This window comes from Henckelia pumila, chromosome 3, assembly GCF_033568475.1.
Source record: "Henckelia pumila isolate YLH828 chromosome 3, ASM3356847v2, whole genome shotgun sequence".
NCBI classification, from domain to species: domain Eukaryota; kingdom Viridiplantae; phylum Streptophyta; class Magnoliopsida; order Lamiales; family Gesneriaceae; genus Henckelia; species Henckelia pumila.
In genome coordinates, this window is record NC_133122.1 from 88,608,536 (window position 1) to 88,627,024 (window position 18,489).

Sequence of the window (18,489 nt, forward strand, 5' to 3'; positions counted from 1 at the left end):
AACTTACTTAAGTAAATTCATCACTTAGAATTCCCTGTTCATCTAGTAATCAAGACCCTAATCACTAATTATACCTCTGATAGTGTAGTAGCCCGATTCTATTTTACAAGATTAAGTGATTTTAAATATGTTATAAAATGACATATAATTTTAAAAGTATTAAAATATGTTTAAGAAGTCATTATTTGGTGAAAATAAGTGGAAAATCAGATCCGAAACGTCCAAAAATTGTAGAAATGGTCCCGGGGGTCTCAGACAGTCCAAAAACAGCCAAACGAGTTTGGAAGGACCGAAGAAGTTCGGAGACTCCGAACCAGTTCGGACCGTCCGAACTCAACAGGGCCCAGGTGTCTTAGTGGATCGGACAAGTGGCAGTTCGCACCTTCCGATCCCAGTTTGGACCGTCCGAACTCCTTGCCAGATTGAGGTGTCAAAATGCACCGTAGGGTGCAGGTGATCATTACTGTATATTTAGATATACCTAAAAATATATCAATTACTATATTATATTATTATTTTATACAATATAACAATATTTTGGTCCGACCGTCCGGTTGAACCAATCTGACCGATTGAACCATTTTTTAAGGGTTTACCAGTTCGATTACGAGTTTGATTATGAAAACATTGGGTAGATCGATCCAACCATTGTGTTGTTGTATGATTTAAAAGATTTAAGTCGCATCATTACAAGTTATAACTTTCGGTAAAATTGCAACGTTCGGTCCTACCATAGGTATGAATGGGTTCTTTAGAAAAAATTAATTTAAAAAATACATTACAATGAACCTAAATAAATTTCTATCACGTTTTTTGGTGGGATTTGTCTTCCTCTAATTCAAAAAATAAAAGGAAATATTTTCGTAAATAGATCAATTTTGAAAAGAGAAAAACAAAAGGCTAAAACCTTCGATAGTAATTTAAAAGAGGTTAGAATTAAAAAAAGATATTTATGAAACCCTTGATATTTTTGTATAGATACGAAGAACAAAAGGTTAAATAATTATTAAATATTTTTATTTATAATCATTGTTAATTTTTGTGCAAATTGCTCAAAAATCCCCAATGCAAATATGTTTTGCTCTGCACTCCCTAGCCACTTTTTTGTACCATATTTTTTGTTATTTTGTACCACATCTTGTATGATTTTGTACCACATATTTTATTGTTTTGTACCACATTTTATGACTAGGGACCCCAAAGCAAAACATGTTTGCATTTGGGGATTTTTGAGCAAATTGCCCAATTTTTTCATTCATAATTAAATATTTATTCAAAAAGTATCAGTGTTTTTTTTATCGGTAAATTGTATCACTTTTATTAATAGATAGAGTTTGTAGATACAATATGAATCGATCAAGAAGAAAGATCTCCGTTCACCCAATAAAAAGGTGTAAGAGATGAAAAAACAAATTGAGCTAGAGAGTGAGCCACATTATTTGTTGACGGTCTAACATGTTGTAAACTTATAATAATTAATGGCTCCATGAGTAAATTAATCTTTAACTTCTTGTGCACTCGTACATATCCAAGGTCACCAGATGGATTCATGACTTTTTGCACGATCAAAAAATACTAAGGAGTACATTATGGAATCCTCTCTCTCGCCTATAAAGAACATGCACTGCCGAAGGAGGATGGTCGATATGTTTCCCAAGAGCAAGTAACAACTGCGCATTAGAGTTCCGAATTAATCTCCCACTGCACATTAATTCTAATAAATGGTAATACAAAATTATTAACAAATTTATATATTCATGTGTGTATTCACATGGTATGAATTTTATTGAGTTGTACAGACTTTTGATAGTAGTAATATAATTGATCAGATCTGTTGATTAGTTTTCAGTAATTGAAAATTGATAACTTTGCCTTCAATTTTAAGTAAGTGAATGTTAAGAAAATGAACTTGGACCTAACTCACCTCAAAAGCTAGCTCAAGAGGTGAGGGTTGCCCTTGTCTATATTAAGGCCTCTCAGGAATTCTATCCTTCCGATGTGGGACAATATTTCAATACACCACCCACACGCTCAGGAATGAACATTTGGAGCGTGTAGATATTAATGGGTGGCCTAACTATAGGCAGCCCAATTATGGGCGGTCCAACACACACGGAGGGCATGTGCTCTGATACCATGTTAAGAAAATGGACTTGGACCTAACTCATCTCAAAAGCTAGCTCAAGAGGTGAGGATTGCCCTTGTCTATATTAAGGGCTCCCAGGAATTCTATCCTTCCGATGTGGGACAATATTTCAATAGTGAATGAAATAAACGGTGTACGTGGTTGTTATGTAAAATAAGACAGTGTTGTACTTCGTGTCGTAACACCAAAGACAACACAGTGCAGCGGAAATTTAAAGCGTAAATAAAACTCAAGTAATAACTTTTGCACGAGTATAAAACTCGTGCGGGTGCCTTAGGGCTAAATATCACTAGTAAACGTAAGAGCAGTCTTAAAAAACAATTCTAGTGATTTTACGAAAAGTCATTAAATACTAAATTTCTCAACACATTGAGAAATCAAACTTGCATCCTAAAATACGACAAGGTATAAAAACTATTGGATGCAACTCCTGTGGCCTAAATTGAAGAGACAGTAAAGATCTTCGAACAACACTATTCCCACAGTGTTGTCTCTGATGTCTTCAACACGAACGGCAACACGGGGACATGCAACAACGATGGTTGCAAACCTTGCTTCAGAATTCTTCAAGATCTTCACTCGAATTCTTCAGAGTATGCGCAGAGTAGTTTTCTCTGAAGCCCCTCTTTTTCTTGTGCGTAGAAATCTTCTTTTATAGATAATCATCCAAGCTTTGAAGATTTTCTTAGATAGAGTCCTACAAGAATATGTAACAACCTTTTAGTAGGAAATAAACTCTATCAATACATGGATATCAAATCATGATAATATCAAATTATATTTTATCAAATAATCACATTATCACGATATGATTTAAACTTTGGCAAATATATCTTTAACATATACGAGATATACATGGAATATTTACCAAATAATCTATCTTGTCTAGAAAGCAAAATCTTCTAATTTCCAATTAATTGGGGCCGAAATATACAAGGAATAAAATTCCTTTCAATCTCCCCCTTTTTGCTTTTTGGACAACACAATGCACAAGTATGAGATACTTATAAACTCCCCCTGAGTTAAAAACTCTTCTCCCCCTGAATTTTAAAGTCTCCCCCTGAAGTGTTGTCCCTCATGTCGTAACACGGTGGATAACATGAGCAAATACCCATGGGATTCTTTAATTCGAATATCAGAGCATAAGTGGGGTAGAAGATGTTAGTCTAGTTAACACATATATGAGCAATTAAGGCACGTAACTAGAACGAATAAAAACAGTTATATTAAAATCAGAATGAAGCAAATAAAATAAAGAAAGGATGAGAGAAGAAAAAAAATCTAAATTTGATCACTATCAGAGCTATCTTGATCAGAGGCTTCATTCTCATCATCCTTAGTCCCAGATGGACCAGCTTCATCTTCATCTTGTGCACTATCTCCCCCTGTTTGGCCAGAAATGCCAAGTTGTCGCCGACAATCAGCCAAGACCGTGCTATAGAAGGCAATGTCTTCCTGAGCTTGAGCAATCTTTTCCTCGGCACGAGTCATCAGCAGCTGAATGGTGGCAGTGGTGAATTCCAGAGAGGTAGGAGTAGGCACTGTTTCTTCAGTGTTGTCTCCCGTGTTGGCAACATCGGGGGCAACACCAGCCATGTCAGCAGCAGAAGTAGGAGTGGCAGTCCAGGGTAAATCCATTACGCGATTCCCCTTTAGAAGACCAGCTGCTAACTTCAAAATCTCAGGCAGATCAGTGAGATCTTCTGTAATATTGCGAATGAACGCCTGAGATTCCAAAATGTCATAAATCAGAGATGGGAATGGCAGCTTGGTAGACTTGAGACCTCCATCAGCAAACTATAGTACTGTCTTGAATACCATCTTCCCAAAATTAAAAGGACTCCCAGTCCCAATGGCATATAGAATGACCGCCTGAGGTCTTGTGATAACGGTGGAGTTGGAGGAGGGTGTCCAATTCCTCACAGCTATCTTGTGCAGCACAGAATAAAATGAAGTGAGCTTGGCTGCAGAATAATGGTCAGAGAACTTTTTGACCATACCTCCAGTGAGAACAGTAATCACTTCGTTGATCTCTGGAGGATTTCCTTCATCAACATCTGGGGTTGAGTAGTGAGAGTTGATCACGGCTGGCGTGAACTCGAACAGCCGACCCCGTAGATACACCAAGCCATACTTTGCAGACTCTGGATCTTCAATGCTTGATGTTAAGTTGGCGTAAAACTCCAGAATCACCCTCTTACAGTAGGGTATCAGCAACCACAGTAGAATAAAGCTGTCTAAGATTTAAAAAATCGATCAAATTGTACCTATCATATGATCGGACATCTATGTTCCTTTCATCCAGAAGTCCTCTGTGAGCGAGAAGAGGCCAAGTAGCAGCAGCATCACCAAAGTAAAATATGAGGGAATGGGCAGCATCCATTTCATATTCCTCATCAACAGTGCTGTCCGTGGTGTTGACTACACCAACAGCAAAAACATCCTCTTGATTCAGAGGGTCTTCATCAGCGTCCATGCTGGAAACATCCTCAGAGTCTTCTTCTTCTCCAATATCCACACTCTTATCAGAAGAGTCAGCAGCAGAATCGGTAGAGGAGGAAGAGGAGGAACCATGATGTGCTTTGCCTTGTGCAAACTCCTCCATCATCTCTGCATCAGGCTCATCATCGGAGAGATGAGCAGAGGGAGGAACAGAAGATGATGTCTTCCCTTGATTGAGACTCTACAGGATTTGAGCCAAGGTGACATCTTCATCAGAATCAGCACTTTCTTGAGGAGCAGTAGCTGCTGGAATGTCCTTTGGAGGAACATCATCAGAAAATTTTGAATCATCACTCTCAGAAGCGGATTCAACAGTTGGAGCGGAGGCAGAGGCAGCAGCAGAACTAGAGGGTTTCTTCCTCGCCACAAATTCAAAATTGGCATCATCAGAATCGTCGCCCGAGCTGCGATATTCTTAAGCCATGGATATGCGGGGACCCTTGTAAAAATGCTTGGACTGAGTAAAGTCTGGGTTGTAACCTGCCTGCCTTTTAGATCGGCATGCCATCGGTGGAGGAAGATTAACCTTATTCAAAACAGAGAAATCAGGAAGATTCTCTATATCAATTGCGTTCCTTGGTTCTCCCGGCATGAGAACAGCGAGAGGGACAGGTTCCATGGAAACTGGAACAATCGGCAAAGAGGACACCGTGGATGGGATTTCCGGTGTTGTAACACCAGCAGCAACATCGGGTTCTTTATGACCCATCTCACTTCGGATGTTTTGTGGATCAAATCCTGCCATTGAAAAGCAATTTGAGGATGAGAGAAGATTAGGGTTTGCAAAAACAACTCAATCGGGAACAAAAGATTTTGAGAAGATGATAAAGCCCGATTATGATCAAAAAAATATTTATAGAATCCTTATCTCAAACGGTAACAAAATCCTAACAAACCCATAATTACCCTGATCCCTGATCTCTCTTCAGTTACAACGGTAACTTTCCTAACGGACGAAAATTAAAAACCGAGATTAAAGAGATAAAATCCCATAATTAAGGCAATAATCTGAGATAAATATTTCAATCCAAATATTCCAGAATTACCTCCACATCAGCCTAACTCCACTGAACCAAAAATCAATCACGAAAATTCAATTTTTTAGTAAATAGGGTAAATCATCAAAATTTGTCTATTTAGAACCTTACCCAAAAACAGAACCCTATTAGCAAAAATGCATATGCATGGCCTATTTTATGCCTAAACAGAGTGTAACATAAAATAAAAATGCAATCACAAGCAAAACAATATGTTGACGAGTGTAGTGTTGCCTCTCGTGTTGCCAACATCAACTCCAACACCATAGTTTTTCAAAAAGCATTTGAGACATACACACTTGATTACCCTTGATAAAGAAAATTTCAGAAGTGGTAGCTTTCACACTAATCGAACAGTCTTCATTGGACTCAATTAGGTAGCTTTTTTTATTTTCTTCCAATTTGGATAAAGTTTGTATTTATGACATTGGTCAACAAACTTTATAAAAGATTATGACACTGAATTTGCGAAACCACCTTTCACATGGAACAAGAACATGGAATACACGTACATCCCTCAACTACTTAGTGGTTTAGTCAGAGTCTATTTTGCAAGGGCCAGTGTGTTTCAATAACAGTTTGCAGAAAAACTTGGCATTGAGTGAATCAACGAACCAGATATTTAAACACCACACAAAACAGAATGAGTGCAGAATGTCTAAAAAACTTAAAACTGCATGACAAGAAAAACAACAGTGTTGTCGGTAGTGTTGTAACACCGAAGACAACACATGCAAGGGATTATAATGCACACATGCTGAGAGACCTTCGAAGAGTTGAAAATCTCTCATGATCTAATGCTTTAGTAAAGATGTCTGCCAATTGGTTATTGGTTCCAACAAACTCCATTTGAATCATACCTTTTTCTACCAAATCTGAATAAAGTGATGACGAATGTCAATGTATTTTGTGCGTGAGTGTTGAACTGGATTTTTTGATATATCAATAGCACTCGAATTATCACAATAAACAATGGGGGGTTCACTCTTAAAACCATAGTCTTCAATCATTTGGTTCATCCAAAGAAGTTGTGAGCAACAACTTCCGGCTGCCACATATTCAGATTCAGCAGTCGAAAGTGACACACAATTTTGCTTACGACTATACCATGAGACCAAATTATTGCCAAGGTAAAAACACCCACCCGTAGTGCTTTTTCTATCATTCACATCACCAGCCCAATCGGCATCACTAAAACCTACAAGGTTAGTGTTGGTTTCCCTTGTATACCACAATCCCAAGTCCAATGTACCCGAAACATATTTCAAAATTCTCATGACAGCTTTTAAATGGGTTACCTTTGGATCAGATTGGTATCTAGCACATAAACACACACTGAACATGATATCAGGACAACTAGCAGTCAAATACAAAAGACTCCCTATCATGCTACGATACATGGTGTTGTCAACACCAGCCGCAACACTGTCTTTTCCTAATTTTTCACTCGAGCCCATAGGAGTTTTCATGTTCTTAACATTCTCTTTGCAAAACTTTTTCACCAAGTTCTTTGCATACTTACTTTGACAAAGAAAAATTCCTTCATTTGTTTGCTTAACTTGCAATCCAAGGAAAAAAGTTAACTCTCCTACCATGCTCATCTCAAAGTAGAAGATATGCATTCAACAAAATTGTCAACATGTTTTTGGAAAGACGCACCAAAGATAATGTCATCCACATATACTTGACAAATAAGAATTTCACCTTTGGCCTTTTGAATAAAAAGGGTTTTGTCAACTTCACCTCGTTTGAAGCCAATTTCGAGTAAATACTCGGTCAACCTACCATACCATGCTCGTGGAGCTTGCTTCAAACCATAGAGTGCTTTCTTCAACTTGTAAACATGATCCAGGTGATGTGGATCCTCAAAGCCTTTGGGTTACTTCACATACACTTCCTCATTCAAAATACCATTCAAAAACGCACTCTTCACATCCATTTGATAAAGTTTTATACCCATATGACATGCAATAGCTAGCAATAGTCGGACTGACTCAATGCGGGCAACAGGAGCAAAGGTCTCATCAAAATCAACCCCCTCAACCTGCGTATACCCTTGAGCAACCAACCTTGCTTTGTTCCTAATGATGTTTCCTGATTCATCGGTTTTATTTTTGAAAATCCATTTTGTACCAATAACATTACCATGATCAGGTGGTGGAACCAAAAACCAAACATCATTTCGGACAAATTGCTCAAGTTCTTCATGCATGGAATTTACCCAAAATTCATCAATTAAAGCATCATTGACATTCTTGGGTTCAATATTGGAAACAAAACAGGAATGCATTACCTGAGAGTACACAGAACTCATGCATACTAAACCAACCATCTTGCGGTAGTCAACCTTGTCCTTACCTCGAGTTTGCCTTGTTCCATGCACATCTCCAATAATCTGTGATGAAGGATGATTCTTCTTTATCTTGCTTGGAAGGTTCTTTTCAGTAATCATTTCAGCTTCCTCATTATTTTTTGAATTTTCCTCATGAATTTCTGAAGGAACCAGTGTTGTGTTTGGTGTTGTAACATCTGAGACAACACTGTGTTCTTTGGGAGGAATTTCTATCAAGCCTTCAACATCATCTTCAGCAGTTTTTCCTTTGAGATCTGCACCATCATAAAAAACGACATTAATGGATTCCATCATTGTTCTGGTCCTAATGTTATACATCCTATATGCACGACTATTAGTAGAATAACCAAGGAACAAACACTTATCACTCTTGGAATCAAATTTTGCTAGGTGATTTCTATCATTCAAAACATAACACACACAGCCAAATATATGAAAATAGTTAAGATTTGGTCTCTTTCCCATGAGTATCTCATAGGAAGTCATTGAAGAACCACTTCTCAAATAAACCCAATTGGAAATATGGCACGATGTGTTCAATGCTTCTGCCCAAAATCTTTTGGAGATATTTTTTGAGCTCATCATCACCCTAGCCATCTCCTGCAACGTTCTATTCTTCCTTTCGGCAATTCCATTCTGTTGAGGATTTTTTGGGGCAGAGAACTCTTGTGAGATGCCCTTCTTATCACACAAAGAAGAAAACAATGAGTTCTCAAATTCCTTTCCATGATCAGTTCTGATCCTTGCTACAGTCAAAGTATGTAGGTTAGTAATCTTGGTAAACAACTTCTTAAAAACACCAAAAGTATCTGATTTTTCTCTAAGAAACCTTATCCATGTAAAACGAGAAAAATCATCAACACATACCAAAGAATACTTTTTACCTCCATAACTTTCGACTTCCATGGGTCCCATCAAATCCATGTGCAAAAGTTCGAGACACCGTGTTGTCCCACAGTGTTGTAACACGGGATGCGCAACACGGGTTTGCTTACCTTTTTGGCATGCACCACAAACATATGGAACACCAGTCTTTAGATTTGGAAGACCTCTGACAGCTTCATACTTACTTAGATTCTTTAAGGTCTTGAAATTCACATGTCCAAGTTTTTGGTGCCATAGACTAAACTCATCAATCTTTGAGTGTCTACATGCCAATTCTTCACCTAGTTGGTAGCAGTTATCCACTGATCGTGTACCTGTGATAACACAACGATTAGCATTATCAAAAACTTCACAAGTATTTTTATCAAACTTCACATGCAAATCATCATCACACAGTTGACTAATTGAAATTAAATTTGCATTAAGTCCTTCAACATGTAAGACGTTGTGAAGCTTTGGAAACCCTTCCACATTGAGTGTTCCTTTGCCAACAATCCTTCCTTTTGCACCTCCTCCATAGGTCACTCTACCACCATTCTATTCAAGGTAGTCCGTGAGGTGATCTTTCAAACCTGTCATGTGCCGAGAGCTTCCACTATCAAAATACCAATTACCTGCAGTGTTAGCTTTCAAGGAAGTATAAATAACAAAACATCTAACATCAGGATTTTGTATCCAGACTTTCTTCATAGTGGGCCTCTTTCTGCCAGTGTTGCTCTTGGTGTTGGACAACACGGAGGGTAACACTTGCTTAGATTCCCACAAAACATAGTCATTTTTAAGCTTACGACAAAAAGGCCTGATATGACCAGATTTGAGACAATAGTGACATACAAAAGGACGCTTCCATTGTTTTGGCTTAGGAACAGAAACATCTTTTTCAACAATGAGTTTCTTACCTTTCGAAGCAGTTGAAGGATGGTTCAAGGAATCATTACCTTCCTTCACAAACACTGGTGTTTTGGAACATTCACCAGTTTCAAAAACACTTTCTTTAAAACCAAGTCCAAACTTATCATTCTTACCCATAGTCAAAATGGAATCAAGTTTGCTCGAACTGGAATTAAATTTATCAAGTGTAGTTTTTGCTCTTTCAAGTTCAGAATTCAGCAACCCTAATTCCATATCTTTCTTACTCATTAGAATTTCCAGTCTAGCCACAGCAGCTTTCAATTCAGTATTCTCTTTTGTAAGAGTTGTGTTCAACTGATTCCTCTTGTTCCAATCACTGTATAACTCTTCATAGAGTTTTTGAATACCTTCCAGAGTATAAGGATCAGCTACCTGTTCTTCATGATTGCTGGAATTGACAAGGTTAGAAGCAACAAAACAAACAGATTTTTGAATAGTGTTGCGTCCAGGTGTTGCAACACCGGAGCCAACACCAAGAGGATTAATCTGAAAATTTTTCTTACTCTCCAGTAAAGCAGTAAAAGATATGAGATCTGCCTGTTAAACCTTTTCTTGTTCTTCTTCAGAATCATCATCACTCAGAGAAACATTCATACCTTTCCGAAGGCGATTTGCGCATTCATAAGCATAGTGGCCATATCCCTTACATTCCCTGCATTGAATGTTATCAAAATTTTTGCTTGAGGACTGAACCTTACTATCATACCTTTGACGAGGTCCTCGAGTAGCAGCAGGTTTTTGAGGCTTCTCTGAAGAAGGCAGTCTAGGAAAATTTGAGGATTGTGCACTTTTCACATCCTTCTTTTCTTTCATTACCTTGAGATAATCAGTAAATTTCTTCGAGATCAAGGCAATAGAATTTTCCTCAAGATCAGAATCCTTTACTTCCTGTTGAACTTCAGCAAAATCATTGTAAACATTATTAGATACTTGAAAAGCAATAGACTTACATTTTGAGTCATCTTCGGCTTCCAACTCCATCTCATAGGTGCGAAGAGAACTAATTAACTCATCCAAACCCATTATAGATGTATCTTTTGATTCATCTATAGCACAAACCTTGGTGTGAAATCTTTTGGGAACAGAACGAAGCACTTTCGATACAAGTCTCTCGTTCGAAATAGGATCACCAAGAATAGATGCTTCATTCGCAAGGCTCTTCAACCTTCCATTGTATTCCATGATGGTCTCTGATTCCTCCATTCTCATTTTCTCAAATTTTGAAGTTATGAGACGCATCCTTATCTTCTTGACACTAGCCGAGCCTTCACAGTGGGTTTGTAGTTTCTCCCAAGCATCCCTAGCACAAGTACAAGTACCAATTAGATTAAACATGTTCATATCAACTGAAGTGAACATAGCATTAAGAGATTTAGCATTATAAATAGCCGCATTATTCTCTTCGGCTGTCCATTGTGATCTTGGCTTTGGTCCTGATACATCATCATCTCTCATCGGTGGTGTCCAGTCATCAAGAACACGTTGCCAAGCCCTGGACTCAATGGATTGAATATACATGCTCATCTTCAATTTCCAAGGGCCGTAATTTGTTCCATCCAAAATAGGTGGACGAATTGCACTTGTGTACGGAGTGTCCATAACTAACCTGTAACACAAACCAGGAACTCACTTAGTAAAGTCAAGTGGTGGCTCTGATGCCACGTGAAATAAACGGTGTACGTGGTTGTTATATAAAATAAGACAGTGTTGTACTTCGTGTCGTAACACCAAAGACAACACAGTGCAGCGGAAATTTAAAGCGTAAATAAAACTCAAGTAATAACTTTTGCACAAGTATAAAACTCGTGCGGGTGCCTTAGGGCTAAATATCACTAGTAAACGTAAGAGCAGTCTTACAAAACAATCCTAGTGATTTTACAAAAAGTCATTAAATACTAAATTTCTCAACACATTGAGAAATCAAACTTGCATCCTAAAATACGACAAGGTATAAAAACTATTGGATGCAACTCTCGTGGCCTAAATTGAAGAGACAGTAAAGATCTTCGAACAACACTATTCCCACAGTGTTGTCTCTGATGTTTTCAACACGAACGGCAACACGAGGACATGCAACAACGATGGTTGCAAACCTTGCTTCAGAATTCTCCAAGATCTTCACTCGAATTCTTCAGAGTATGCGCAGAGTAGTTTTCGTCTGAAGCCCCTCTTTTTCTTGTGCGTAGAAATCTTCTTTTATAGATAATCATCCAAACTTTGAAGATTTCCTTAGATAGAGTCCTACAAGAATATGTAACAACCTTTTAGTAGGAAATAAACTCTATCAATACATGGAAATCAAATCATGATAATATTAAATTATATTTTATCAAATAATCACATTATCACGATATGATTTAAACTTTGACAAATATATCTTTAACATATACGAGATATACATGGAATATTTACCAAATAATCTATCTTGTCTAAAAAGCAAAATCTTCTAATTTCCAATTAATTGGGGCCGAAATATACAAGGAATAAAATTCCTTTCAGTGAATATAGACTAGATAAAGATTCAAAAGTATAAACGTGAACATACAAATATTCATAAGAACATAAATGGAAAAAAAGATTAGATTTAAATATTAGTTTTTGTTTTGATTTTAAATGATTTATTTGCTTCACACTATTTAACATTTATTTCATACAATGTTAAGGAATTAGATTTTAAATTAAATTTAAGGAAATAAATTAAAGAGAAAATGATTATAAATATTTTATAATTAACATGATTGACAGATTATAAATCGAATTATTTGTACTCATATGCAATCCACGTAACTTAACTCTTTACCAGTTAAGCTAAAGATAGCAATTGCACAATTTTAAGGTTAGAAATATCATCGCAGTGACGGTCTCATGAGTTAATTTTGTGAGACGGATATTTTATTTAGGTTATCCATGAAAAATTATTATTTTTTATGCCAGAAAAAATTATTTTTTTATTGTAAATATAAAAAAAAATTAGTATATATATATATATTGGCTTTGTTTGATACTTTCTTTAATGGTCTTTAATGGGTTGTGCCTCATCTTCTTTAATATATAATACATTGACTTTCCAAATAAAATAAGATAATTTATTTTAAGTGGCGATCAAACTCTCTTTTTTATGGGATATTTGATTCATTTCTTCTCTTCGACTTTTCCGAGTAGCCGACCAACATAGTGACACACAATACTCAATTAAGATTTAAGGTTGTTTTGTCTTAAAAAAAAAAAGATTTAAGGGCATTTCGTAAATGATTTCAGGTTTTTTTGTGTATTTTTTTCTTCATATCGTGTATTTTAAATCATTTTTTCTCAAAAAATTAGGTTTTGGTTTCTTGAGAGCATATATTTCTTAATTCTTCTCTTTATTTTTTTCTTGTTTTAAATCTTTGTTTTATTTAATTATAGGACAACACATTTGATATCAATATTAGAAATATTAAAATTTATTGTAAAAAATAAAATTAGCATTGTTAATTTTTGCGACTTTGATTATTTTTGTTTGACTATTTCTATCTGCTGAATAATTAGTCGAAAATATTTTTGGATAGCAATGTATTTTTACTATATTCATGAATCATAATGTAATTTAATTGATAAAGATAGAGTAGATAGTGTTAAATAAACTAGCAGAAAATTGAATACAATGAATCTCGTTTCATCTACTAAGTTTTATCCAATAAACTTTGTAGAATATGAGATGCTGCAGTTAAGAATCCAATTTGAGCATTTTGATCATGTTTGACAATTTCCTTATATCAAAACTCACTCAAAACTTATTTAATTATTTAGATCTTGAGAAAGTTTTAGACTAGTCCCCCTCTCTTGTTTTTCTTTTTTCATTTCTAATAATATCTCTCTTTTCTTTTTCTTTTTTTTTTAAAAAAAAAGTCAAAAATCTATCCGCCTGTGTTTACGCTTCCAATTTCTTCTTTGTTGGCCCCCTCTTACGTGATCCTGGCTCCGCCCCTGTGGATAGGCTGGACCGCTCAAGGATCTCAAGAGACCTACTCATTTTCAACATAGCAACTAATAGTTAAGAGTAGAAAGAGAACATAATTGTATAAAACCGACGTGGACATTTTATTCAATTTTTCACCATCAATGAAATTAAATCAACAAATTAGTTCAACAAGAATCCCTCACTACATCTATTCACTTCACCTTTATAGGTTCAGTGACAAGCCCGAATCCAAAAGGAAACAATGGATCATAATGCTTATCACCAACGTTCATCGGAAGCTGATCGACGGTTTTGAACCACGTACGAGGTAGTTTTCCTGTAAAGCCATACTCACCATATAAAACGTCAGCAACACCTTGTCCTTCTGTGCCCGGAATCCATGCAACTACAAGCGCATCAATTTGATCAAGATACGGTTGAATCACCACAGGACGACCGGTAATCAGAATGACAACACATTTCACAGCAACACAAACGTTTTTAATTGTTCTCGGCCCCGGCTCAGGAAGTGTCAAGTTGAAGCTATCTCCAACTACCTCTGAATAAGGTAGTTCTCCGACCACAACAATGGCGTATGAGAACTTGTGCCTTTTTATGTAACCAGTATGAGGTTTTTCTTTGAAGATTATCTCGGTATCAGGATCAATAGTGTTCTTTATTGCTGTGAGAATTGTAGTACCTGATCAATGCAAAGGCCATTCAGAGATGGTTACACGATTTTGTAATGATCCGAGTCTCTCCGTTGCAGACACTGATACGAGTAATGGTATACTAGAGTTGAATTCCGGACTTACCGGTTGTTAGGTTGCCACTTTTCCCTTGCCATTTGATAGTCCAACCACCGCACTGGTAACCGAGATTGTTGGCATGAGTTCCTGCAACAAGTATCTTGGTTGCCTTTCTAGGCAGTGGTATTAATGGCTTGCCTGCAGATTCACCATTCTTTAGCAGCACAAGAGATTTCCTCACCGCTTCTCTTGCTAGTTCCCTATGCTCCTATTGAATTTAGGCCATAATAAATGTATTCGAGTTATTATCCTTGTATTAAAGGCTATAGACATAATGTGCTTGTTCATAATCCGGCTAAAATAAATTTTAAACCAACCTGGCTTCCCAAGTACTTGGCCATGCTATAATCAGCCAGTGGGTTTTCGAACAAACCCATCGTAAACTTTACCCTTAAAATTCGTTTCACAGCATCATCGATTCGAGTGATGGGAATAAAGTTATTTTTAACCAAATATGTTACTCCGTCAATGAACTCTGTGTAATTAAATGGAACCATAACCTGTAAATGCCGCCACCAAATAAATTTCAAAAATGGGGAATGAACAGATTTATATGAAATTATTTTTTAAAAAATAAATAAATAACTAAATAAGCTCAACTAACCATGTCAATGCCAGCACCAACTCCTTCAAGAATCGAATATGTATAATTTGCATGAGGTGGAGACGTAATTTGGTCAATACCCATATAATCAGATATCACAAATCCCTGAAATTTACTTTTCTTGAAATCAAAACAAAAAATACAGAAACCAGAAAGAGTTCTCATTGAATCTTCTCAAAGAAGAACATATTCATACTTACTCTGAAGTTTAGTTTATTCTTCAGAAATCCAGTGATAAGATCACGGTTAGCATGCATCTTTACCCCATTCAAACTCGAATAGGAAACCATGATAGTTGCTACTCCTTTAATAACTGAATCATAATACGGTGGCATATGTATGCTAAGCATTCCATGTTTGCTAATCTCCGTATTGTTACCATTTATGCCCTTAGCTGTTCCACCATCACCAACATAGTGTTTGGCACATGCGGCGACCTTTGCTCTATACCCAAATACAAAGTTACTTCACGAGTATAAAAACTTATCAAATGAAACTACATAATACAGCCGACGATAGGGTAAAAGAATAACACTGTATGCAGAACATGTGGGGCACTTACTTTTCAGCAACATATGGAACACCCTTCCGAGAATTAGCCGGTATATCTCCTTGAAGTCCCGGTATAATCTCAGTCATTTCTTGAACAATCTTAGGATCTTCACTATAGCTCTCATAACATCTGCCCCATCTTGGATCTCTGCATACCTACTAGTAGTAAACCATTGTATTTTTATGCATAGACCAGATAAATTATCCGAATTCAAAGTTATTTTAGTTGAAAATATATTGGAACTACGCTTGTTACCGCAATGCAAGGAGCAAAAGTGTAAGGAATTCCGGTTGCTCTCATTTCAAGAGCAGTTGCAGCACCAATTTTCTTGACCAGTTCAGGATCTCTGCGAAGAAACAGACGATTTAGCAATTTCAACAAATTGGCTCTATAAGCAGTGTTGTGGGAATATTGTGGCAGATAATTATTGCAACTCAAGATGTAGTTTCGTTCGTGAGATACGATAATAAAATAGAAAAATATGGATAGTAGAAACAAATTCAATTTTAATTTATTGTGTAACATAACTGCGGGATGAAATAAAGATATGGAAACGATTAATACATTATAATTTGTATCGAAGTGTGCTCAAGGGTACTACTATCTCTGGGTATCGTCGAATTTACCTACTAACATTTCCTATTTCACATGCAATCCAAGAAAGTTATTAGATAAATTCACATAATGTGTGTTTTTCCCACAACATTTCACTTGCCTCTATCCAGTTTCAACATTCACTTGCCTGGTAGCTCCGAGGCCAACATTATGTGGGAAAATTGTGGCTTTATAAGCAGTGTTGTGGCCATGAATTGCGTCGATCCCGTATATCATCGGTATTTTAAGGCGAGTCGATAACGATCCTTTCTGAATCTCATTGACCATATCCACCCATCTTTCAGGAGATGCGCGTGGAGCTGGGGCACTACCTCCACCACTCAACACACTCCCTGTTTCCAAATATAAAAAAGCATTAAACAAGAATGAAACAAGAAAATTTGTAAACTGTTCGTTCAGCTAGAACAACCCAAGAATGTTGAATTAGAGTTATCTGTAAAACTACTGGGTAAGAGTAAGTAAAAAACATTTGAAATTTTGACATGTAACTTTTAAAATGTTCGAATTTCGTCCCTTTTCTTTGCCTCTGGATTGATAGATACCTATGAAGTAATTCTTCATGACCTTAGGTGATGCCACAGTACGTTCAATTTGCACCATTTGGCCAATCTTCTCCTTTAAGGTCATCCTTCTCATCAAATCCTTAATCCTTCGATTCAACGGCCTTTTCGGGTCGGTGTATAATTTGTATTCTGCATCTACTATAGTCCCCAAGCAATAAAATAACAGAAGCAAAATCAAGAAAACAGAGCTCTTCCCCATTTCGCCTGAATACTGCCTACATTGAGAAAACACTATAAATGGGACATCACATAAATCGAGTAATAATGCAAACGATTAAATGCAACCAATTTCAACAACTTCCCACAATTCACATGAACCAGTAAACATTTAAATCTTCACACATGTCATTCCAAAAAGAAAAAAAGAAAGAAACTTTTTTAGAAAAAAGCTAAAAGAAATGCCATATTCTTTGGCCCAAGAACATACCACAGTGTTTCTCCAAGAATGACCAAAAATAAAGTTCATACATGTATGGTGGTTCTCCAAAATTTAACGGAACTCAGCTTGAGAGAAGGCAGCAGAATTTCTCTGAAATGGAGAATAAAAGTGAGAAATTGACACGAAATGCTGAGTTTAATTTTGTTCCTACAGTTGTTTGTCTTTGTAGAAAGAATGTCATGTTTCGGGTGTTGGAAAGTGCACCAACTACAGCCAAGTGTGGTCCCGTGAAAATCAATTACACTTGGAAGTAACAAAAATTTGAATTTAAGATGTATTATTTGCTTGACCGAGATTTTTATAAACTCCTTCTTTATTACTCCTTATTTTATGTGGATTTTCTTTTTCATTCATCTCAATTACGGCAAATGATCAATAACTCTCCAATATAAACTTAAAATTTGATGTCAGTCTTAGCTTCAGATTTTTTGTGTTTCAACTCTCTGACAAAATTACCCTCAAATATTCTAGAAACTCATATAGCAAACAATATATATTTTTTAATAACAATCTCACTCCTTCCATCTCTCGTCTCCCCAACCTCCTTCTACTTCACCTTTAATAGTTAAATCATCAACGATCTGTACATTTGCGTCGAAGTTTGAAGCAAAAAAATGTGGCGAAAGGAGTTTAAAGTGAAAGGTCAGATTTAAAAAATCTCTGTGAAGAACCGACATCGAAATAACAACTTCAATGTATGTATTTTTTACTGAAAATTAAGAAATTTTTTAGATGCAATTTCATCTTGATGATTATTTCTTTTTTACATTATTTTTTACATAAGCAAAAGGAGTTTAAAGCCAAGATGCATTAAATTTTGAAATTCTTTGCGAAAAAACAACATCGAACCAACAAGTTTAAGATATGATTATTTTTAAAAAATTAAGAAATTTTGAATAAAGTCATGATCTTCATTTTTTATTTTATTGTTGTTGTTGTTGTTGTTGTTGTTGTGGAATATGTTTGAGCGATTCTTTGAAATTTGTTATGGTTTTAGTGATTATATTAAATTTTGTGTCATCGTATGAATTGTACAGATTTTGGGTCAATCTCTGGTTTTTTCATCTGTAAGTAGAAATGAATCTCATTACTGTAATTTTGAGATAGAGTAGCTGAAATTTTTTGTTGTTC

General features: G+C 36.2%; 1 protein-coding gene across 1 annotated transcript; it reads right to left on the reverse strand.

Annotated features, from left to right (window-relative positions):
• Positions 1-11,976: 11,976 nt before the first annotated feature.
• LOC140887615 (uncharacterized) lies at positions 11,977-17,485 on the reverse strand. Its single transcript, XM_073294992.1, has 11 exons — positions 17,347-17,485; positions 16,899-17,134; positions 16,484-16,688; positions 15,997-16,087; positions 15,751-15,896; positions 15,389-15,632; positions 15,189-15,293; positions 14,902-15,084; positions 14,591-14,792; positions 13,997-14,475; positions 11,977-12,076 (listed from the first exon to the last, which is right to left on the reverse strand). The coding sequence occupies exons 2-11, from the start codon at positions 17,116-17,118 to the stop codon at positions 12,065-12,067; spliced, it is 1,887 nt and encodes a 628-aa protein (XP_073151093.1). The 5' UTR covers positions 17,119-17,134; positions 17,347-17,485; the 3' UTR covers positions 11,977-12,064.
• Between the last annotated feature and the right edge of the window lie 1,004 nt (positions 17,486-18,489).